The sequence below is a fragment of the Carlito syrichta genome, unplaced genomic scaffold (assembly GCF_000164805.1).
Source record: "Carlito syrichta isolate Samal-C Ts95f unplaced genomic scaffold, Tarsius_syrichta-2.0.1 Scaffold304516, whole genome shotgun sequence".
Classification (NCBI taxonomy): Eukaryota; Metazoa; Chordata; class Mammalia; order Primates; family Tarsiidae; genus Carlito; species Carlito syrichta.
In genome coordinates, this window is record NW_007248612.1 from 502,151 (window position 1) to 527,908 (window position 25,758).

The 25,758-nt window shown below is 37.8% G+C and overlaps 1 protein-coding gene across 1 annotated transcript in view; it reads left to right on the top strand.

Annotated features, from left to right (window-relative positions):
- BMPR1A (bone morphogenetic protein receptor type 1A) overlaps positions 1-19,926 on the top strand; it is a 66,222-nt gene extending 46,296 nt beyond the window's left edge. The window contains exons 4-12 of the mRNA XM_008060108.2: positions 921-1,023; positions 5,612-5,708; positions 5,866-5,965; positions 6,778-6,922; positions 12,100-12,292; positions 13,801-14,098; positions 15,897-16,072; positions 17,373-17,503; positions 17,588-19,926. Of these exons, the coding sequence (XP_008058299.1) occupies positions 921-1,023; positions 5,612-5,708; positions 5,866-5,965; positions 6,778-6,922; positions 12,100-12,292; positions 13,801-14,098; positions 15,897-16,072; positions 17,373-17,503; positions 17,588-17,713 (1,369 nt within the window). The 3' untranslated portion in view covers positions 17,714-19,926. The remainder of the gene's footprint in view (positions 1-920; positions 1,024-5,611; positions 5,709-5,865; positions 5,966-6,777; positions 6,923-12,099; positions 12,293-13,800; positions 14,099-15,896; positions 16,073-17,372; positions 17,504-17,587) is intronic.
- The last annotated feature ends 5,832 nt before the right edge of the window (positions 19,927-25,758 follow it).

Genomic DNA, 25,758 nt, shown 5'->3' on the forward strand with positions numbered 1-25,758 from the left:
CACTTGAGCCAAGGCGAGAGTGAGACACCTACTAAAAAAAAAAACTAAATCATGAATTTTAACAGAATTTTGCTCCACACTTAACATTTTATCCTAACAAAATGAATTCTGCAAAATTCTTTCAAGTAGAAGTAACATACTGATACTAACAATAAATAGGATTTCAGAAAAAGTTCATAGAAGTTTCTTCCATACCTATTAGAGTCTAAATGAATATACTAAGGGAAACTCCAGGATACTAACACTAAAATGATAAAATTTAATTAAATGTAAATATATTTTTCAAAATTTATTGAAAATTTAACTACTCAGACGTTTTCCTAAAAAGTGCCTTCATCTTGGTTAATCTGTTCTTCCCAAACATAAGTCTGTTTGTGTGTTTCACAGAAAGGTATGTTCTTATTTATCAGTTATTGTGTACAGTATGTGAGTACTGAAAATATTATGGATGGGTGATTTCTTCTGCCCTTGCCAGCTCTGACATGTCACTCTTAATTTCCTCTCTTCTTTCTCTAATAAACTTTGTTTGGAAACTTTAAAAAAAGAGAGAAAAAAACCGGTTACTTTTAAGTATGTTTTCAAAACGTTAAGATTATTTACTTTATACAGTTTTATAAGTCAGCACTCTGATTATATGTCTGAGATTAGCAGAGAAAACTCATATTTGAATAACTTGTTTAATAGAAATCCTTTTCCATTTGACAAAGGGTTCTCAATGGCCTTTCATATCTTAGTTCAAACATAGCTTCTATTTGCCTTAAAATCTGTTTGATTTTTGCCAGTAAATCACATGTGAATACAATAATACAATTCTAAATCACAAGGTACTAAAGATCATCAGTACTTGTTCACATTCAAACTCAAATTTCATTAGTACTTTCTGATGTGAAGTTATGTTGTTGGTTTTTTTCTCTTTTTAGAACTAACGGACATTGCTTTGCCATCATAGAAGAAGATGACCAAGGAGAAACCACATTAGCTTCAGGGTGTATGAAATATGAAGGATCTGATTTTCAGTGTAAGGTAAGATCTGCTGAGACTTACGAAATAAAGAAGGAAGGGGCCACATGAAAACCATTAATTTTCCCTTAGGAGAGATGTGCCATTACACATTGCTTTATATTCATGTAAACAAAAGTATTGGAAGAAGCCTAGTTCTTACTTCAAGTAATACGATTATGGTAATTGAAGTTCCAGATTATTTTACTTTAAAAAACCTGATCGTCCTAAATTGCCATGACAGCAGATAATACTTTTGTCACAATTGTAGAGTATAACGTTTACTGAAAAGACTTTTAAGATGATGGGTAATAACCTTTGTAACACTGTGCGACAACTTAGAAATGTTGAGTTCTTGTAAGGATGTGTCAGTGGAATGGAATGAGTTTTGCTATACAGTTGTCACATACTTATGTATATTAGATTTAATCATATGAGAATTAGTCCTTTGCTCTACTAATTTGTCTGGATTTAAAGGATGCTAATTTAGCGATTCTTCCAATTTTATCCTATTTGCATATTTGTCAACCACACATATTAAAATTGGTCAGACATGGTGTATTCCCAGCACTAGCACTTTGGGAAACTGAGGGAGATGTACTCCCAGCACTTTGGGAGGCCAGAAGAGGAGGATTGCTTGAGTCCAGGAGCTTGAGACCAGCCTGGACCTATCTCCACGGAAAAAAAAAAAAAGAAAGAAATGTAACCAGATGTGGTGGAGCACACCTGTAGTCCCAGCTACTCAGGAGGCTGGCAGAATAATCACCTGAGCTCAGGTGGTCAAGGCTGTTGTGAACCATGATTGTGCCCTACTGCACTCCAGTCTGGGTGTCAGAGACCCCAACTCAGAAAATATGTACACACACACTGGGGGTGCCAAAAAATGTATGTGTTACTTTTAGTTCGCAGTAATCAGAAGTGTCTAGATGCTGATGATAGCCACTTTGAGCACCTTTTATAATTACAGAAGTCAACCATGACTTGTATTTATCTTTTGTTATTGGTATTTATTGAGTATTACAGTTTTAATACAGTTTTTTTCCTTCTTAAAATGGGCATACTTTCCTGTATCCTCTTTGTGTGTGTGTGTGTGTGTGTGTGTGTGTGTGTGTGTGTGTGTGTTCTTTGCAGCTATTTAAATTTATGCTGAAAATTTTTAGGGATCAGTCTAGGTATGTGAGGGATACATTGTTTTTAAGAATTTGTTTAGAGACTGGGCACAGTGGCTCATCCTTGTAATCCCAGCACTTTGGGAAGTGGAGGTGAGAGGATTGCCTGAACCCAGGGTTTTGAGACCAGCCTGAGCAATTTGGCAAGACCTCATTTCTCCAATAAATCCAAAAAAATTAGCCGGGTGTGGTGGCATGTGCCTGTGGTTCTAGCTACTTGGAAGGCTGAGGTGGAAGGATTGCTTGAGCCCCGGAGATCAAGGCTGTGATGGCTGTGAACATGCCACTGTACTCTAGCATGAGCAATAAGAATGAGACTCCAACTCAAAAAAATAAATAATATCTAACTTTTTGCATGTCTTAGGAAACATCATTACCATTTACCTAGCTCCTAACCTGAGAACATCTCTTTTAGTTTTATCTTAAACCTTTACTCAGTATAGTCACACATTGCCAGGTGTGGATCAAAATATGCAAGTGTTAATCACCATGCCTCGAATTCCTTCCAAATCCCCATTCTCTATTGGTAAACCTAGCTTATTCTGTTTTTTCCTGTGGAATAAATTATTTTTTTTAGAACTCTCACTGCTGTAATTTGGCTTCAGTTTTTTCCTTACCATTTTCAGCCTAAGCACACTAAATAAGTTTATTGAAGTCAGAATCTCTTTATAAATGCCAAGTAAATTTTTCCCCCATAAGGATTTATATTTCCCACATAAATCTGGAGATACAAATTGACTTGGGCGGAGGATGGGGTGAAGAATGCAGGAGAAGGAGAGGTTGTGTCACCCAAATTCATGATCCAGACAAACCTGACTTTTGCCTGCCCAGATATATAGTTAATCTATTTAAGAAAGATGCAAGGTGAATCTGATATTACTTATTCTTAGTGAAGCCACACTGGGTCTTCAGGGGCTCATCAGCTTTTGGCTTATTCTAGAATCTCACCCAGGATTCATGTCAAGCTTACCAGAAGAATTGACTTACTGAGTATTTGCTGTTTGTGTTTAGTATACTAGGTATCTGGTATAGTCTACCTCATTTCTTCCTGGGTACTCTGTAAGGCAGATTTTTTTATCCCCTATTTTCCACCAGAGGAAACTAAAACCCAGAGAGAAGTTAGTTGCTAAGAGTCGCATAGTGTATAACTGGCAAAGCAAGGTTTTAAACTATTTGACCCCAAAGCCCTTACTTTTCCCATAATGAAGTGTTGTCTTCAATCTGATAGCAAAGTCTACTTTTGCTTTTTTAATTGTTTTTTTAGAAATTGCTTCTTGCTATGTTGCACAGGCTGGCCTTGAACTCCTGGCCTCAAGCAATTCTCTTGCCTCGGCCTCTTGAGTAGGCTGGGAGTATAGGCACATGCCACCATGCTCGGCTTAAAGAAAAATAATGTGCCATGCAACTGTCTAGTCCCCAATACTCTTTGTTTCTAAAATCTTTCAGACACATCTTTCTTTCAGGTATTTCACTTATAGGTGCTGTCATTTTCCTGAGATATATAATTAATCTAGGTTAGAAGACAGAACTTACATAGATTACAAAAACATTGTAAAATCATCTTCTTCATTTCTATAATGATTCTTCATAGAGAAGATAGAAACAAAATGGAGTTGAGGAGTTGTACGTTTTTATCCTCCGTTGCCCAGTCCTGTGTCAGCAATTCATCCATTGCTTGGTGGTCATTCTCCTCACACTGCCAAGAAACTTTTCTTAATTTTTCTTTGCACTTTCTCGCTTCTACAAGGGTATGCTCATTTTAGCCTTGTGGAACCATTCTTGGATGCTTGGCACTTCTTTGATTCATCTTTGGTTATGTGTTCTTCATTCTATCCTTCATGTAAGTTTTCTTTAGACCTGGGAGTATTTCAGAGTCTCCAGTATAAACTCTTTTTTTTCTTTTTATGATCACTTAAAAGTAAAAATCATTAAACTAAAAAGTTTAAAATTTAGTTAAAATGTAAAACTTGGCTGGGCTCAGTGGCTCACCCTGTAATCCCAGTACTTTGGGAGGCTGAGGCAAGTGGATTGCCTGAGCCCGTGGGTTCAAGACCAGCCCGGGTAACTTGGTGAGACCTCGTCGCTACAATAAATCAAAAACTGAGCCAGATGTGGTAGCGCGTGCCTGTAGTTTCAGCTCCTTGGAAAGCTGAGGTGGAAGGATCGCTGGAACCCAGCAAGTCAACACTGGGGTGGTCATGAGCGTGCCACTGTACCCCAGCCTGGGCGATGAAGTGAGACTCCAACTCAAAAAAAAAAGTAAAACTTGTACATTTAGAGATTTCCAAATGCTCTTGTCCATCTTCTGTGACAGCATCTTAAATCATGGATTCATGTTCATCTTAATATCTGGTTACCCCAAATCTTTTCCTTTCTGGCCTTCTGAATAACATGGGTAAGACCAGCCTGGGCAACTTGGCGAGACCTTGTCTCTACAATAAATTTAAAAATTAGCCAGTTGTGATGGAGCATGCCTGTAGTTCCAGCTACTTGGAAGGCTGAGCTGGAGGACCGCCTGAGCTCAGAAGGTTGAGGCTCCAGTGGCTATGAGTATGCCACTGCACTCCAACCTGGGCAGCAGAGTGAGACTCCAACTCAAAAAAATAAATAAATAAATAACATGGGTTATATTCTTGCTACTCTTATAATGGCAAAAAAAGTTTCTTGCTATTACCATTTTGATCCAGAATGGCAATTCTCCCAGGCAGTGCTGAAATATCAGCATTCAACTTGTCAGATGTTGTACTGTTAATCAGATAAAACGTCCCACATAATTGTTGGTATCTGTTCCTGTGATTACAGTCTTTCTCTGTGCTTGTTCTCTGATCTCTCAGTGACACATCTCCTCCCTGGTTAGTGGCCTCTAATAAACTCATTAATTCCAACACAGTTGGTGTATACAGAATCTACAGTGTTCTCTACTTGCTTAACCACCTCTCTAACCTTTTCTTTGGATTAGAATACTCCCCACTTTTTAGTCTGATCTTAAGTCTTATCCAAATCTCAATACCTATGTGAGATTATATTTACCAGGATAGTTTTTGCTTGTAATAAAATGTATTACTCATGTTTTTGAGGAACTCATGACTTTAGAGTAATTATGTTTTTAAAAAACATCTGAACAATATTTTATTAAGATAAACAGTAATTTATTAAGATAAATTTGGGTAAAAGACACTTACAAATTTTTATCTGTAGTTAAATAAGTTATAGTCTAGTATTCTAAAACACCATTCACATAGCTATGTTCTCCTTAAGAAGAAACAGTTTACAGTCTTCACAACACTGTTTTAGCACAATTTTAATTTTTCAGTAGACTTTTTTACATAGAATTTACAGGTCCTTTTCACTCACTGAATTAGAAATCGTATTTTATGAATACAAAAAAATTATTATTGATTTAATATACCAAACCTTTTCTAATTTTACTATTTCTCTTCTAGGATTCACCAAAAGCCCAGCTTCGCCGGACAATAGAATGTTGTCGGACCAATTTATGTAACCAGTATCTACAACCTACGCTGCCCCCTGTTGTTATAGGTAGGTTAGCACCAAGGATATTCTGAGCATGATTCTCAGTAAACTATTTTCTCTTATTTTTAACAATAAGCAAACTATGTAGAATTTAACATTACAAATTTTTTGAATAAGATATGATAGATTATATATTCATTTCATTGTTTACTTTTATTGTCAGGTCCGTTTTTTGACGGCAGCATTCGATGGCTGGTATTGCTCATTTCTATGGCTGTCTGCATAATTGCTATGATCATCTTCTCCAGCTGCTTTTGTTACAAGTAAGATACTTATTTTGATGCAATATATATTGCTGAATATTAGATAAATCAGTTGCTTTTAAAGCCAATTGCAGAAACCATGAACTTATATTCTCTGGTTATATATCTTTTTTTTTTTAAACTAGATTTAGTTCTCTTAAGGGAAAAGAGGACCTTACTAATTAATAATTGGACACAATTTTTTTTTTTTTTTATTGGCGTCTCACTCTGTCACCCAGGCTAGAGTGCAGTGGCATACTCACAGCTACCATAGCCTTAACCTGCTGGGCTCAGATGATCCTTTCACCTCAGGCTTCCAAGTAGCTGGAGCTACAGGCGTGCACCACCATGCCTGACTAATTTTTTTATTTATTATAGAGACAAGGTCTTGCTAAGTTGCCCTGGCTGGTCTCAAACCCATGGGCTCTGGCAATCCTTTCACCTCAGCCTCCCAAAGTGCTGGAATTACAGGCGTGAGCTACCACGCCAGCCTGGAAATACTTTTTTTTTTTAATACAAAAATACATAGTTATCAATTCTAATGAGAATATATGTGAAGTACAAAGTGACTATTATGCTATATGTCCTTCCTGATCTTTTCTGACATATATAAATACATATAAATACGTTTTTCTATTTTAGCGTGATTTATAGAACTCTGTTAACTCCATTTCTAGATGTATTTTGATAGATAGTATAATCCCATGATAAGACTAATTTGGATATGATTCTGTCTGAAGAAAGGATGAAGGAATAGAGAACCTCAAAGTTTTTCTTGGCTTACAGTTTTATAGTTCAGAATTTTAATACAGACTTTTCCCCTTTTTTAAAAGACATTATTGCAAGAGCATCTCAAGCAGACGTCGTTATAATCGTGATTTGGAACAGGATGAAGCATTTATTCCAGTTGGAGAGTCATTAAAAGACCTTATTGATCAGTCACAAAGTTCTGGTAGTGGATCTGGTCTACCTTTATTGGTAAGTTTAAAATTTCACTTAAACATGAAGGATGTGTTGATAAGAATGTCAACATGATGGCTGATAGCATAATTGCTGCAGATTAGGGAATAATACTAGACATTACTAGACACATTTTTTTCTTCCTTATTTAGAAAGATACATGCAATAGTGCAAGATGAAATTAATTCAAAATAAGAACTATAAGAACTGTGATCTAAGAACAGAGTAAACAAGTAAGAGCCATAATAAGGTTAGGAAAGAACTGCTACATGTAAATGTTAAGAGTTAGCTCACAGCTGGGCGTGGTGGCGCATGCCTATAATCCCAGCACTTTGGGAGGCTGAGGTGAGGGGATTACCTGAGCCCACGGGTTCAAGACCAGCCTGGGCAACTTGGTGTGACCCCATCTCTACAATAAATAAATTTTTAAAAATAACCGGGTGTGGTGACGTGTGCCTGTAGTCCTGGCAACTTAGAAGACTGAGGCAGAAGGATCGCCTAACCCCAGCGGGTCAAGACTGCGGTGGCCAGGAACATGCCACTGCCCTCCAGCAGAGTTAGCTCACAAGTTTTGCTCTAAGCATTTTAATAGTCAACTTAAAGAGGGAACCAGGTATAAGATTCCTTGCATCTAAGAAGTTACGCTGATTGAGGGAAGTTAAACTATTTGATTCCAAAATCAAAGAGAAGTTTCTCTTACAGATCTTCATAGAGAGAATACCTTGAATTGGAAAGGTAAAAGTAAAACTGTCTTTATATGTCTACAACATGATTGTTTACGTAGAAAATCTTGACTGAGCATGTTGGCTCACACCTATAATCCCAAGTACTTTGGGAGGCCGAAGCGAAAGAATTGCCTGAGTCCAGGGTTTGAGACCAGCCTGGGCAACTTGGCGAGTTCTCATCTCAACAAGAAATCAAGAAAAATTAGCCAGACTTGGTGGTGCATACCTGTAGTTCCAGCTACATAGAAGGCTGAGGAGGAAGGATCGTCTGAACCCAACAGTTCCAGGCTGAGGTGGCCTTGAGCATGCCACTGCCCTCCAGCCTGGGGGACAGAGTGATACTCCAACTCAAAAAAAAAAAGAAAAAGAAAATCTCAAGAATGGCACAGTAAAACTACTACAACCAATAAATGAGTTTATCAGTCTGCAGAATATAAGGTCATTATACAAATATTGTTGAGTTTATATACACTAGCAACAAACAATTGGAAATTGAAATTTTAAAAACAGCATAATTTAATATCAAAAAATGAAATATTTAGAAATAAGCATAACAAAATTTATGCAGAGCCTACACATTGAAAATTATAAGTATTTCTAAAATAAATTAACGAAGACCTAAATAAGTGGAGATGTTTATGAATCCGCAGACTCGGCATTAAGATTTCAGCTTTTCTCAAATTGATATGCAATTTCATTTCAATCAAAATCAAAGCAAATTTTTATGGAGATTGATAATCTTATTCTAACATAGGGGAATGCAAAAGACTAGAAGAGCTAAAACAGTTTTGAAATAGAAGAATAAATAAAACTCATTACCTGATTTCTGGACTTACTTTAAAGCTGCAATAATTATTACATTATGGTACTGGCATAAGTATAGACATATTGACCAATGGAACAGAATATATTGTCTAGAAGGGTCATGCACATATACAGCTAATTGGATTTTTTGGGGTTTTTTTTTTTTTTTTTTTTTTTTGAGTTGGAGTCTCACTCTGTTGCCCAGACTGGAGTGCAGTGGCCGCTTCTGGCCACCGCAGCCTCGATCTGCTGGGCTCCAGCGATCCTTCCACCTCAGCCTTCCAAGTAGCTGGAACTACAGGCGCGTGCTACCACGCCCAGCTAATTTTTTGATTTACCGTAGAGATGAGGTCTCGTCAAGTTACCCAGGCAGGTCTCGAACCCGCGGGCTCGGGCAATCCACTCACCTCGGCCTCCCAAAGTTGCTGGGATTACAGGCTGAGCCACCAAACCCGGCCAGATTTTTTGTTTTTTATGAAGGTGCCAAAGTAATTCAATGATGAAAAGACTGTCTATTCCACAGATTATAGGGAAAATCAGCCATCAGTTTGCCAAAAAGTGAATCTCAAACGTCCACTGTATATAGAAAATTAACTTGAAATGACTCATAGGCTTAAATGTAAAAGTTAATGTATACAATCTCTTAAAGAAAATGTAGGAAAAAATTATCGTGACCTTGTTTTGAGTAAAGACTTCTCAGTACACATGAAGCATGAATCGTTTTTAAAAGGATAAATTGAGCTTTGTCAATATTTAAAACTTTTGTTATTCAGGTGACACTCTTAAGAAAATGAAGAGACAAGTCATAGACTGGGAAAACAGATCTGATATAGGGTTTGTATGCAGAATATATAAAGACTGTTTACAATTCAGTAATAAGATAACCAATTTTTTAAAAATGCACAAAAGATTTGAACAGATGATTTCCCAAAGAAGATGTAAGAGTGGCAAATAAATATCGTCAGGGATATGCAAATTAAACACAGTGAGCTACTACTACACATCCACTAGTATGACTAAAAGTGACAATGGCAAGTGTTGACAAGGATATAGATCATTTGGAAATCTCATACATTGCTGATTGGAATGCAAAATGCTACAGCTAATTTGAAAAACAGTTTAATTACTGACTAGAAACTTAAGTGTACACAGAAAGTACAGTGAGGCAATCCTTCTGCTAATAATTTACCCTGAAGATGTGAAAACTTGTTCACAGAGAGATGTGAATGTGAATGTTTATAGCAGATTTACTCATAATAGACATAAATTTGGAAACAACCCAAATGTCCATTAATTGGTAAATGAATAAACAAATTGTGGTACATTCATACAGTGGAATACTACTCATCAGTGAAATGGACCAAACTGCTAATACATGAAACAGCAGCATGTATGAATTTCAAAAGCATTTTATGCTAAGTGAAAGAAGCCATACACAGGTACATATTGTATGTTTCCATGTATATGATTCCAGGAAAGGTAAAACTGTCAAGACAGAAAACAGATCAGTGATGCCAGGGACAGGGAGAGGGGATTAACCTAAAAAAGTGGAATTTTTTGGAGTGATGAGAATTTTCTGTCATAATGTGGTATTGGTGACTACATGATACAAATTTATCAAAACTTACTGCACAGTTTTCAAAAAGAGCAAATGTTATTGTATGTAAATTACATCTCATAATCCTGGCTTTTAAAAAATTTTATAAAAGAATTCTATAGTAAATGATACATAAAATTTGTCAGTTTGCATAAAATCTAGCCCATTTTAGATGCATTTCTAACTTGGAAAATAGTTGGGTTTTTTGTTTGTTTGTTTGTTTTTGAGTTGGAGTCTCACTCTGTCATCCAGTCTGGAGTGCAGTGGCCGCTCCCAGCTACCGCAGCCTCGACCTGCTGGGCTCCAGCGATCCTTCCGCCTCAGCCTTCCAAGTAGCCAGAATTATAGGCATGTGCTGCCACGCCTGGCTGATTTTTTGATTTATTGTAGAGATGAGGTTTCGCCTGCCCAGGCGGGTCTCGAATCCGCGGGCTCAGGCAATCCACTCACCTCAGCCTCCCAAAGGCGCAGGATTACAGGCTGAGCCACTGAGTTCGGCATTTTTTTTTAGAAAGATCACTAATGCTTCGGAATATGAAAGGTGATGATGAGTGTATATTTTTTGTTTAACAAATATTAAAGTACTTACTGTACTTCAGGCATTGTCCCAAATAAACACCCATATTCTGTTAGCAGCGGATAGAATTCAAGCGAATATACATATAACATGAATTGTAATAACTGCAGGAACTGAGAAGTATGTGTATATTATGAAGATAGTTAAGCAAGAAACAGCACTTTAATTAAAGGGAAATGGACATGCAAAGAGACCCTGAGATAGGAATAAACTTGAGTTCTGAATAATGAAACAAGGCTAGCAGGAGGCATGCGGATGGTGTTCATAACCAATGATTGGGCTGGGCCAAACCATGTAGCGTTTTACAGACTAAGTTAAAGATTCTTTACAACCATTTCGGTTTACTGCATAATAAACCACCCCAAAACTTAAGGCCTCAAAGCAACAAACATTTATTCTTTCTCATGATTCTGTGTGTCTGCTGGGCAGTTCTTTTTCTAGACTTGCTCAACTAGAGCTGTGTGGTATAATTCACATACCTGGCTAGCAGTTGACACAATGCTGTCCATTGGTCACAGGGTTCCCTGAACAGCAAGAGAGGGCAAGCCTCTGTGCAGAAACATTTGTCAGGTTTTTGCTTGCATCACACTCTCTCTTTTGAGCAGGGGGTGGGGTTGGGGTCTCACTCTGTTGCCCAATGGCACAAGCATGGTTCACTGCAGCCTTGACTTCAACCTTCTGGACTCAAGTGATCCTTCTGCCACAGCCTCCCAAGCAGCTAGGACTACAGAGCCGTGCCACCACACCTGACTAAATTTGGGGGGGGGTTGTTTTGTTTTGTTTGCAGAGATGAGATCCTGCTATGTTGCCTAAGCTTGTCTCGAACTTCTGGGCTTAAGCAGTCCTCTCACCTCAGCCTTCCAAAATGCTGTAATTACAGGTGTGAGCCACTGTGCCCAGCTTGCGTCACAGTCTGTATTGTTCTGTTGCCCAAGGCAAGTCATGTGACCAAAGCCCTGAGTCTGCAGGGGAGAAGACTACCCATGTTGTGTGTATTGGGAGGAGGATTATTATGGCCAATGTCACATGCATTCTTTTTTTTTTTTTTAAAGATATGGGCATCATTCAGGATTGGGTATACGAGTGGTCATCATACAGGTAAAGTTTGGGCACATTCTAAGTGTTTTTCGTGAGTTGGAGTCTCACTCTGTCGCCCAGACTGGAGTGCAGTGGCACGCTCCTGGCCACTGCAGCCACAACCTGCTGGGCTCCAGTGATTCTTCTGCCTCAGCCTTCCAAGTAGCCGGAATTACATGTGCACTACCATGCCAGGCTAGTTTGTGATTTATTGTAGAGATGAGGTCTCGCCACTCGCCTCAGCCTCCTAAAGTGCTGGGATTACAGGCTGAGCCATCGAGCCTGGCCACATTCTAACTTTTAATGTTAGAGTTGGTTATTTGGATATACTATGCTTTTTGATGCAATGGGTCCTTCATCAGTCTCAATAGGTTTTTTTCATGAAGAACTCAGACCTTTTACTTTTTCTATAAAGGTTCAGCGAACTATTGCCAAACAGATTCAGATGGTTCGGCAGGTTGGTAAAGGCCGATACGGAGAAGTGTGGATGGGTAAATGGCGTGGTGAAAAAGTGGCAGTCAAAGTGTTCTTCACCACTGAAGAAGCTAGCTGGTTTCGAGAGACAGAAATCTACCAAACTGTGCTAATGCGCCATGAAAACATACTTGGTAGGTACATGTTGATTCGGTTGATTCCATATCTGACACAAGGTTAGTGGGATGCAGGTGGAAGTTTCCATATGGGCTTTGAAAATGTGCAAGTTCAACTATATGCATTTGACTCAAGGGCATCCAGTAGAATACACAGTTTAAGTACCAACACAGTCCTGAGTATCAACTAGCCACTTTATCAACCAACTGAAGAAACTGCAGTGAGTTTCAAATGGAAAGTAATCATTAATTTAGTGAACTTATTCCTAGAGTAATGAAAGCGAAGTCTTTTATAGATAATTTAAGCAGTTTTCTAAGGTATCATTAACTATATTCACCTTTTGTAAACTCAGCAACCCAACATGCAGCTTCATCGTGTATTCTGTGCTTAGTATGTGTTTCTCTTCCCCTCACTTTTATACAATACCAAAATAATTTAGGTATAATCTGATCAGTGGGTGCTTAAGTGAAAGCTGTCTTGAGGTTTTTTTTTTTTTAGCACCTATTTTTCTACCTTTGATTTGGAGAATGCATAGCACATTGCCACACATGTAATAGGCACTTGTATTAGTTTCATATGGCTGCCATAACAAATTAGCATGAATTGGGTGCCTTAAAACAACAGAAATATAGTCTCACAGTTTGGGAATCTAGAGGTTTAAAACCAAGTTTTTGGTGGGTCATGCTGTCCCTGAAAACTCTGGGGGAGGAACCTTCCTTGCCCCTCCTGGCTTCTAGTGATTGCCAACAGTCTTTGGTGTTCCTTGACTTATATACAACATGCCAATTTCTGTTTCTGTCATGACATGGCCCTCTACTCTGTGGGTGTGTTGACATTGCTATTGTATAAGGATAAGGACCATTGAATTAGGACCCATTCTAATCCTGTATGAACTTATCTTGATTGCATCTGCAAAGACTCTTTTTCCAAATAAGTTCACATTTACAGATTCCAGGTAGATAAAAATTTTTTGGCAGGGGCACTATTCAACTCAGTATAACACTCACTGTCCTTTTTCTGAAGGGAGAGAGGAGAAGTGAAAGGAGAAGAAAAAGAGAGCAATATTGTAGGCCTGGCAGTCAACAAGCTAGACTAAAAAGGGCAGGTGTGATGATGAGTCAATGACAAGCAGATGAAGGTTGGCTCAATTGAGAGCTAACTCTAGGTTGAACATTTTTAACTTTTAAAGGGTCCACTTTTTCTTTGAAATTGAGAGCCTTTCAAAGAATCGCATAGATTAATGATATTCTCTAGGTTATTTGTATAATATGTGACCTTTTTCTTAGTCATATAATATGTTCATTATTATTGAGATTATTGTAAATTTATTACAGGACTGTCGTTATATGTACAAGGGATAGAAATAAAGTTTTTGATGGCATATTCAAGAGATTATGTCAGGAAAATTAAATTTTTATTATCTGTATAGGATATCTGAGCTTTCTTAATATCCTGAATGAGCAGTGATTACTTTTCCTAGTCATCTCTGATGATAACTAACCTTTTAAACTCATTATTTGGGCAGGTTTTATAGCAGCAGACATTAAAGGTACAGGTTCCTGGACTCAGCTCTATTTGATTACCGATTACCATGAAAACGGATCTCTCTATGATTTCCTGAAATGTGCTACACTAGACAACAGAGCCCTGCTCAAGTTAGCTTATTCAGCTGCCTGTGGTCTGTGCCACCTGCACACAGAAATTTATGGCACCCAAGGAAAACCTGCAATTGCTCATCGAGACTTAAAGAGCAAAAACATCCTCATCAAGAAAAATGGAAGTTGCTGTATTGCTGATCTGGGCCTTGCTGTTAAGTTCAACAGGTAAGTAGTTCCTTGCCCACTGTTATGAAATTATTTTCATCTCCAAAAGATATTTGCCTATTTGTATTTAAGATAATGGAATTCTAAAAACTTGCACGTGTTCATTATATAGTCATGCATATATATAGTTGGGGTTTTTTTCCTCTTTACAAAAATTACATCCTACTATACATAATTCTTGGTTTCCTTCTTATATGTAATCTTAAATATCCTTCCATTTCAGTTTATGTAGATCTGCCTCACTCTTTTTTTTTGAGTTGGAGTCTCACTGTGTCGCCCAGACTGGAGTGCAGTGGCTGCTCCCGGCCACCGCAGCCTCGACCTGCTGGGCTCCGGTGATCCTCCCGCCTCAGCCTTCCAAGTAGCCGGGATTACAGGCATGCGCTACCACGCCCGGCTGATTTTTTGATTTAGTGTAGAGATGAGGTCTCGCTGCCCAGGCAGGTCTCGAACCCGCGGGCTCAGGCAATCCACTCACCTCAGTCTCCCAAAGGTGCGGGATTACAGGCTGAGCCACTGAGCCCAGCTGCCTCACTCTTTTTAACAGATGCGAAGTTTTTCGTAAGTTAGATATACTATAATTTATTTTGTGACCCAACTAACGAACATTAAGATTGCTTCCGGTTTATTTTAAAATGTTTTAATGAACAGTTGTATTTTATCCATGTATAGTAGATCCTTGTGCACATATACAAGTATTTCTTCATGACGGATTCCTAGGAAAGGGGCTATTAAGACAAAGCATTTGTACATATTAAGTTATAGTATATTGTCTATATCACTCCAGAATGCGTGTATCAGTTCACAGTCTTGTAAGCGGGAGATAAGTGTGTAATTTCTCTATTTTACCACTTGATATTGTCAATATTTTTAAATAATTAGAATTACAAAATTTTTCATGAACTATTGATCCCATTTTAATATTCTAGAATACAGCAGCCATTTCACATTTTAGAAATCTTTTCAGGCCATAAAATAAAAGTACTAGTCTTTTTTTCTTTTTTTTTTTGAGTCAAGAGTTGCCCAGGCTAGAGTGCATTGGCACACTCATGGCTACCCCAGTGTTGACCTGTTGAGCGCTGGCAGTCCTTCCACCTCAGCCTTCCAAGTAGCTGGAACTACAGGCGTGTACTACCATGCCCACCTAATTTTTGATTTATTGTAAAGACGAGATCTTGCCAAGTTGCCCGGGCTCATCTCGTACCCGCGGGCTCTGGCAATTCATTTGCCGCAGCCTCCCAAAGTGCTGGGATTACAGGCTGAGCCACCAAGCCCAGCCAAAAGTAATAGTCTTTAAAATAACTATAAAGCATTTAAATCTTCTTCCTCGGTTGTTATAGTGTTCAAAGTCAGTGTAATTGTTGGCTCAAATATTTATCAGATAAGATATAAGAAAATACAATGCATTATGTTGATTTCTGCTTGAGGGTATATATTACAGACTGTCAATATGATCGAGCAGACATTACTAACAACGAAACTAAGCTGATTGAACCAAAAAGAAGAAAATGTAATCCTACGTCACAAAGACTGAGCTTATCATATAAGCAGTAAAGGCAAATGATTTCTCTTTTATTTTCACATTCGCTTCTTCTCAGACATGATCATCTACGGCTTTTTCCTTTCCTTTTTTTAAAAATTTATTATTGTAGATACGTGGCCTTACAATACATCTGGCTTCTAGCAGAGAGAGAGAGAGAGAGAGAGAGAGAGAAGCTTTTGTAAAATGTTACAAAATACAAGATAAAATATTTTGTTCTTGGCTGTCAACCTAAGCATTGCCTTTCTTCTGTTTCAGTGATACAAATGAAGTTGATGTACCCTTGAATACCAGGGTGGGCACCAAACGCTACATGGCTCCAGAAGTGCTAGATGAAAGCCTGAATAAAAACCACTTCCAGCCCTACATCATGGCTGACATCTATAGCTTTGGCCTGATCATTTGGGAAATGGCTCGCCGTTGTATTACAGGAGGTAGGAGTTTCAGTAGTGTGTTTCTGATTACATTTGTTTACCTATCAGCTCCGGTTACATAATTTAGTTGTTACATATGTCAGAGTTCCCCAGGACTACTCCCAGATTCTGTTTTTTTGGTTTTTTTTTTTAATCACTCTGTTGCACAGGCTGGAGTGCAGTGACATGCTCATAACCACCACAGTCTCAATCTGCTGGGCTTAGATGATCCTTCTACCTCAGCCTTCCAAGTAGCTGGAAGCAAGATGTGTGCCACCATACCGGCTAATTTTTTGATTTATTGTAGAGATGAGTTCTCGCCAAGTTGCTCAGGCTGATCTCAATCCCCTGGACTCAGGCAATCCTCTTGCCTCAGCTTCCCAAAGTTCTGGGATTACAGGTGTGAGCCACCATGCCTAGCAAGTCTGCGATTTCACTTGAAGGACCAAAGACTCAGCTTAGGTTATCCTCGTTTACTACAATGAAAGGATAAAAAACAAATCAAAATCAACAAAGGAGGAAGATGTCTGGAGCAAAGTTCAGAGAAAACCAGACGAAGCTGCTAGCAGTCCTTTTCCAGTGGTGTCACATGGGGAGTGCTTGATTTTTCCCATGAGTTGTGACAACACATGTGAAGTGTTGTCTTCCAGGTATGCTCATTGGAGACTCAGCACCCAAAGAGTTATATTGGAGGTTGATTACATAAGCATCCTCTGCCTGGCCTGTACCAAAATTTCAATCTCCCAGAGGGAAAACAAATGTTCTGTTTGCACCATGTTGTTTTCACAAACAGTCTAGGAACAGTGAGCCACCCTTATCATTTTGGGAAAGTTTTGTATCCATGTAGAGAACTGTTTACCATTCAGGTTCCTAGACACTGGCCAAGGGCCAACCTCGCAAGCAGGCCTTTCTAAGGAGAGCAGTCTCAGGCCTGTTGTGTGAACACTTGCACATCATGGTAAGTCTTTCTGCTGCAGAATAAAATAAAAACTGTATGTATTAGTAGGAACATCTAAGTAAATAGCTAGATTAAAAGTTTAGGGTGAATGATTTCACCTTGCTTTTTTCGAGGAGGAGGTAATATTGGTATGCCCTTTGTGATGGACTTTCTGATAGTTGTGATGGAATCCCTCGTGGAGATAGAGGAAATAAGATTTAAATAAGAGCAAAACATATGTTTACTATTAAAAGTTTTATATTTTTTTCTTCTTTATGTAGGAATCAATTTTAGTTCCATAGTTCAGTAGGAAATGCTGAATAGATGAGTGAATTTTGTCTGGCCACCATTTTTGTGCTCATTATGTTTTCTAACTCGCTGCAGGGATTGTAGAAGAGTACCAATTGCCATATTACAACATGGTACCCAGTGATCCATCATATGAAGATATGCGTGAAGTTGTGTGTGTCAAACGTTTGCGGCCAATTGTGTCTAACCGATGGAACAGTGATGAAGTGAGTAGAGCTCAGTCCTCTAAAGAAGACATTGGTAAATGATCACCAAAGCAACATGTTCACTACATTCTCTTTGCTTTCCAGTGTCTACGAGCAGTTTTGAAGCTAATGTCGGAGTGCTGGGCCCACAATCCAGCCTCTAGACTTACAGCACTGAGAATCAAGAAGACTCTTGCCAAGATGGTTGAGTCCCAAGATGTAAAGATCTGACAAACAGCCGTGAGGAGAAACTTAAGACTTCAAGAAATGTTCTTACCCAAGGAATGGGTGGAATTAGAGTGGAAAAGGATGTTAACTTAATTCTCAGACTCTTTCCTCACTACACGTTCACAGGCTGCTAATATTAAACCTTTCAGTACTCTTATTAGAATACAGATTGGGAACTTCTAAACACATCATTCTTTATATATGGACAACTTTATTTTAAATGTAGTTTTTGATGCCTTTTTTTTTATTGGGTTTTTATGAACTCCAACAAGACTTCGATCCTGGTTAATAAGTCTCCAGTCAAACTCTGGGTACTGAATTGCCTGTTCATAAAATGGTGCTTTCTGTGAAAGCCTTAAGAAGATAAATGAGTTCAGCAGAGATGGAGAAATATACACTTTTTGCCTTCTACCTGAGAACATTTAATCTGTTTGTATTCTACCTTTGTAAAACAGCCTATAGGTTATGATCTGTTCGGGATACTACTTAGCTTATGATAGCTTGTCATGCCTTCCTTGATAATGATGTGTGTGTGTGTGTGTGTGTGTGTGTGCACACCAGGATTCCTCTGCTGCCATTTGAATTAGAAAGAAGTAATTTATGAATGCACAGGAAGATACTGGTGGCCATTGGTTTTGTGCTTTAAAAATGCAATATCTGACCAAGATTCGCCAATCTCATAAAAGCCATTTACCTTGAAAGTGAGATAACTTCCCCACCAGCTTTATTTTTTTAGCATAAAAGTTGATACAAAGGCCAAATAAGTTTAAAGTATCTATAAATTTGGACTGTTTTCCTTCCATCACCATCTTTTTTTTTGTAGTAACTATTTTTGTCATGGAAAGTATCCTATCTAAAGTTGGAGCTTCCAATGCCATGAACCATGCTTATAAAGAAAACACTTCTTATGAAAGTGAATTACTGCATTTGATAGCAATGTAAGTGCCTATAACCATATTCTGTATTTTTTGTTCTCAGTAACTTTTAAAAGGGAAGTTATTTATATTTTGTGTATAATGTGCTTTATTTGCAAAATACCCACTCCTTTACAATCATGTTTTATATATGTACATACACTCATACTGTAGAAACCAGCTCATGTGTACCTCATATCCCATCCTTAAGGGAAGAAATGTTATAAATGAATATGGGTTTTCAGAATTAATGCATTCAAAGTAATATATCAAATCCAGGACTTTGTTAACTTCAGCCAAAAACTTCACTAAGATAATATCATCTCAATTTTTTCATAAGAGGATTCTTCTCTGATTATAAATTTATGTCAGCTGATATAAATGTATCAATTGTTAAATGTTTTAGACATCTAAATCATTTGAGATTTTTGGCTTTCTGATTTCTGTTCTATAACTTGTAAAGACAATGAAGAGTCAGGCAGAAACATTCAGTATCTGTAAGTATCTGTGTCTATGCTGTGTAACTGTTACTCAGTAAAAAGGTACATATTTTAGAGATGCATTGTTATCTCGAGAAATAATTCTGATTTACTTAAACTTTTTATACTTCTGTAATGCCTTTTAAATATTAATCTCCTATTATGAGTAAACAACTCCTGAGTACCAGTGAGGCAATTTTCTTTGATTATAATATAAAATCAAAGTGATTATATCACAGCACAGTAGGAAAAAAAGTTTAAGTTAAATGGAGAAATTAGCATGTTTCCATCCATAACCAAAAATTTGACCGTTCCTGAAGGCTAAAACTTACGTATTTGTCTACACATCAAATTTCACAAATTTGAAACTTACCTTAAGTGTTTTAATTAAGTTTAATAAGTTATGTCTATCATATGGATAATACCAATAACTTTTTTAGAATTTTTTCTGTATGCTGAGAAATATAGATACTGTAATCTAAATTGCCATGTGCTTTTATAGCACTTACGACTTCTGATTTACTTAAAGATAATTTTGATTTATTTTGACTTGGTAAACCATAAATCTTGAAAATCATTTGTCATCTTCATGATAAAATATATAAGTACAAGTAAACTTTATTTTAGAAATATTCAAATGGTATATGGAAGTGAAACATTACAGATAGTATTTGAGATCACTATCTTTTTAAGTAATTTGGTCTAGTAAAAGTAGTATCAAAATTTAACCTTAGAAATTTGTTCAGTAAAAATATTTTCTAGTTTAACGTTCTTCAAAAAGCAAATGTTGCCATATTTAGAATATTAAATTCTTAAAAAGTTATATGAAACTTATTGTTTTCTTTTCTTCCTTCTTACTCTTACTCTTAAGTCTGAAGCTTGGCCATTGCTTTGTTAAACTCTGTTGTGTCCGCGTGGCTCTCTGAGCTACTGCCACTCCACGTGGCTCTCTGAGCTATTGCCACCATGTTTCTTAGCTTTGGCTCGCTTCCCTATCTTGGGGGAAGTGAATCTCTCTCTTTCTCTCTCTCTACCTCTCGCTTTCTCTTAGTTACTTTATAAATAAACTATATTTTCCAATCTAAAAAAAAAAATCAAGTTCATCCAGTAAATAAAATATTTTGTAAATACTGCAGGTCAGCAAGAGGAAGTATTCTGCAGTACCACAGTAACTACTTGCTAAAACCCTGGAAACCATTATTTGTTACCCTTACAGTGTAGTGTGTGGCTTCAGTCAGTCATCCCTTTAAATAATTAAAACATAAAAACAAACAAAAAACCACACAACCTTAATATAAACAGCAAAAGTTAACCTTCAAAGAGAATTATTTTTAGGAATTCTCTTTATTGCTAGTAAATATTTCTAGGATTAAAGACGCATTAGGATTTACTTCAATTCATTTATTCTAAGCTTTTATTCTGCTTTCTTATTGAACAATAAGTATAAAAGCATAAAATTTGAATCTGCTTTCTCCAGAAATACTTTCACAAAAGATATTTAGTCAATATTTTCTTTTGCTTTTCCAGTGTCCAGAAGTGTTTCTAAACTTAGAAAGTGATCTATTTTTGAAAAGTATGTTTTCCTAGAATGTGCCAGATTTTTATTTACTCACTTTAACAAAAGCTTTCTTGCAGATGCATGTTCTGTTTAGAACAGAAATACACCATAGCTTTTAACAAATCACGTGTCTTTGAGTTGACTCGATATAATTTGATATTGAATAATTTATTCTAGGACAGATTTGATAAATTAACATACTTCATATAAGTTTCGAAATGTTTCTAAATATCTAAAATAATTTCAACAGCAGAAATAGTGATTTTTTTGTTGTTGATGTTAAGAAAAGATTGTTGTAGCCCTTATAATGTCTAAAAGTGGTCATATTTACTATTGACTTAAGTCAGATTTTAAGACCTCAGTGCAGCAGTCTTCTTACCTCAGTGCTTTATGAGAGTCACAGTGAAAACTGTAGAGAAGACATGTTCATACGAACCAAATTACATTCAGGGCAGTGTCATATGAAGCCAGGGGTAAGGAAAGTATGTGAATATGGCTTTTGCAAAGAATTTAAATATGTTATTGTAATTTTAGCCTGTGCTCTGTATTTTGCTTTCAATGAAATTATTTAAGCCCTTTTAGTGACCTTTGTCCTTGCCCATTTAAAAACTAAAATGTAGTATATACTGTATAAAATGAAAATATCATTATAGCTTAATTAGGGAAAACTGTACATAGGCATTGAAAGAAGGGTAAAAACAAGCAGTTTTATTATACAGTTGTAAAACACCAAAAAGATAGATTCATCTTTGATATGTAACACACTAAATGTATTTTGTACAGCATCTGGTTTAAAAGGTGCCTTATTAAGTTTACCATTAATTGCTTTGTTCTATATACAGATTATGTCCAATGTATCATTTTTAAGTAAATAACCTTATTTTAGTATATTTTAGTGATGTGTTTTGTGATACTGAACTCAGACTGTATTGTGTATGAGAAGTCATCTTTTAAATTTTTATAACAAGCAAGCCGGGGTACATATGTTCTGTTGTGTACATTTCAACTGCCAGAAACCCATTGTGAAGATGAGGAGGTAAGTGACCATATGCTCCTTACAAGCCTATTATAGTGAAGGGTTTTTTCCTTAAAAAAACAAAAACAAAAACATTGTCTTCTGATTATAAAAACATGTACTCATGGCAGAAATTTTGGGAAACCATAGGAAAGAATAAAGCAAATAAAAGTCACTCAAAATTTTATTGCCAGGCATTACCACTATTTACATTTGAATGTTCCTTTTCCGTCTTTTTTTCTGTTGCTTTTTTTTTTTTACAATATTAAAGTCATAGTATGATATTAACTATCCATTGGAAACAATATTTTTTGAAAATACCTGCATAATATTCCACCAAGTAGATGGAGTAATTTGTTTCTATTATCAGATCCCCTCTTGAATATTTGGGTTATTTCCATTGGAGAATATTTTCTTACTACATTTCTGAAAATGTGACTAGTGAATATGAACTTTTCTAAGATTCTGTTTAAGTTTAAACATCTAAGGTTCTACTGGGCATGTTGGGTCACGCCTATAATTCCAGCACTTTGGGAGCCCAAGGTGAGAGGATTGCCTGAGCCCACGGGTTTGAGATGAGCTTGGGCAACTTGGCGAGACCTCTTCTCTACAGTGAATTTTTTAAAAATTAGCTGGGCATAGTGACACATGTCTGTAGTTCCAGCTACTTGGAAGGCTGAGGCAGAAGGATCGCCTGAGCCCAGCAGGTTGAGGCTGCAATGGCTGTGAGCATGCCACTGCACTCCAGCCTGGACAACAGTGAGACTCTGACTTAAAAAAAAAAAACTAAGGTTATTTTAAAATGTTACCATGTTACTGTGCAAAAGGGCTTTCGTTTGCATTTCCTACTAGCAATTCATGAGAATGCTTAGAATAAGGGAACGCTTTTATCTGGCCTTATGGTGTTCCTGCTGCAGCGGGAAATAAAGCCTTGGATAGCTTTCTATCTGTTGCACACCAATATCTTGTTTTCCCACCTGCACTGTCTCGCCACCTGTCCAGGCTGTTTTCAGTTGTGTGTAAATTCATCCAGTCAGTATGCTTTCTGATGTCTTTGCTTAAGGCACTGAACATGTTAAGTCATAAAATATTTGGTACTGGTTGATGTTCCTCAAAAGAAATGCATGTTTGGAGATAGCTGGTTACGGTTCCTAACAGGAGTCCCCACAGTTTCTCAATACTAGTGTTCACCTTAATGCAGCATGATAAGACTCAGAGTTCTCTGGGGCCTACCAAATACTTGCTAGCCTTCCTCCCATCTATAAAAATACTGACCCTAACACTGAATAAAGACATTCATTTTTCCTTCCCACCAGTCTGTTACTCTCAGTGATCAATTGGAAGAGTGACTATTTCCAACATTTCTTTAACATTATTATTTTGTTGTTGTTGAGAAAACAGGATTTATTGAGAGGACAGAAAAGCTCCCACAGTGGAAGAGGACCTGAAAGGGTTGCCCTCTTTAATATTATTAATAGAGCAGATGTTAAGAAACAGAATAGTCTTAATCCTTATGGATAATTCCAGTCAGACACTAATTCAGTCATTAAGTCTTCATTCTCTTGGAGAAATTTTTCTGCTGTTTCTAGTATATTGATCATTTCTGTCTTGTCATAATTAATTCAGTCAATCTCCCAAGGAGCCTCACCTTAGCAGAGCAGCTGTGGCTAGGGGGACATGGTCTGCTGCAAGTGGCCAGTGGCAGTGTGAGTGGAAGACACCTGGTCTTGGTGGCACTGCTTTAGTCATGAGAATTAAACTTGAGCATGGGTAGGAGCAGAAGTGGGTGAATCATCCTGACACTGGGATGCAGAGAAGGGGATTTATTTCAAGTGCAAAGGTACATACAAAGTCTTTTGGACAGAAGCAGGGACTAGGGCTGAAAGGTTTATCCATAATTTCCCTTTGCAACAGGAATTGCTGTTCTCATGTTTGGTGGAATATGTGTGGCCTATCTATTACTCTTAATTTTAGCAGCTTCCTGGTCTTTGTCCAGTTACCTTCATTCTTAATGTTCCATGTGGGCTCATACCATGAAATCTAAGGCGATTTTAAACCCTCAGTGCCCTTACATCCACTTCACTGCTCACACTCTATTTTTCTTGAGTAGGAGTCTCGCTCTGTCATCCAGGCTGGAGGGCGGTGACATGCTCCCGGCCACTGCATCCTCGATCTGCTGGGCTCAGGCGATCCTTCCGCCTCAGCCTTACAAGTAGCTCAAACTATAAGCACATGACACCCTGCCTGGCTAATTTTTTTTTATTTATTATAGAGATGGGGGTCTCACCAAGTTACACAGGATGGTCTTGAACCCGTGGGCTCAGGCAGTCCTCTCACCTTGAGCCCCCAAAGTGCTGAGATTATAGGTGTAAGCCACCACACCTGGCTTTTTTTTTTTTTATACAGGGTCTTGCACTGTCATCCAGGCTGGAGTGCAGTGGTGCAGTCATGGCTCACTGCAGCCTTGAACTTCTGGCTCAAGCGACCCTTTTGTCTCAGCCTCCTCAGTAACTGGGATTACAAATGTGAGCCACTACGCCTGGCTCTACTTTTATTTTTTTGAGAGACAGGGTCTCACTTTGTCACCCAGGCTGGAGTGCAGTGGTACAATTGTAGCATACTGCAATCTTGAACTCCTAGGCTCAAGCTATCCTCCCACCTCAGCCTCCCAAGTAACTGGAACTACAGGTGCAAGCCACCATGCCCGGCTTATATCTTGTTTTATACTGGCAGCCTGAAATGTTATTGTTATCTAAAACAAAGTCAGTCTTTGCTTATATTGGAAGTATTTTCAAAGCAAGAGACGAAAAAACTTGGGCCTCCCTCCTTTGTTTAGAGTCAGGATGTTGATGGGGTTGATGAAGCACATCTGCTCTTCTATATGACAAAATACAAGTGTTGAAAAATGTTAAGAAAGAATTGTGAGAGAAAGAATTGTGAGAGAAAAATGTTAAGAAAGAATTGTGAGAGAAATTCAATGAAACATCTCTTTATTTATTTATTTTTTAAAAATTTTAATTTTTTTATCTTAAAAATGTGGGGGCACAATTCAGAGTTAGGTATACAAATGTTCATTATGCAGGTACCCTTCAATGAAACATTTAAAAAGCCTTTTTTATTACTTGGTTCTATCCTCATACTTGGCTAGGAGTTGGGCTGGAGATAGAATCCAGCTCTGGAGATCACACCATGATCTTCCAGTATCGCTTTTGCCAGTGAGAAGTCTTGCATGGATCTGATTTGTGACACATGTCATATAGCTTAACTTATTTTCAAGAAACATAACATTTGGTTTTATTGACGTTTTGAAACTTAAACTTGCCATGTCCAGATATATGTATTCTGTTGCTTAGTACTAACTAGGTCCTTTCCCCTCATTATTTCTGTTTCTTCCTTCCCTTTTTTTAAAAAAACTTTTTCTAGCCAGGCTTGGTGGCTCACACCTGTAATCCCAGTACTTTGGGAGACTGAGGCGAGAGGATTGCCTGAGCCCACAGATTCGAGTCCAGCCTGGGCAACATGGCAAGACCTTATCTCTACAATAAATCAAAAAAATTAGCTGGGCGTGGAAGCTCACACCTGTAGTTCCAGCTACTTGGAAGGCTGAAGTGGAAGGGTCACCTGAGTTCTGCAAGTTGAGGCTGCGGTGACCGTGAGTGTGCCACTGCACTCCAGCCTGGGTGACAGAGTAAGACTGACTCAACAACAAAAAAAATCTTTTCTAGAACTTCTGCTACACAAATATCAGGTCTCCTGGATGTTTCTTCCATATTTCTTAACATGTTTTTCATATGTTTTATCCTATCTTCTGTATCTTTTTCAGCCCATCTACTAAGTTTATTTCAACAGCCAAATTTGTTGTTGTTTAGAGTCACAGTCTCACTCTGTTGCCCAAGCTGGAGTACAGTGGCATGCTCACAGCCACCACAGCCTTACTTGCTGGGGTCAGGCAATCCTTCCACCTCAACCTTCGAAGTAGCTGGGACTACAGGTGTGCGCTACTATGCCTGGCTAATTTTTTTTTTTTTTTTTTTTTGAGTTGGGAGTCTTGCTCTGTCGCCTAGACTGGAGTGCAGTGGCCG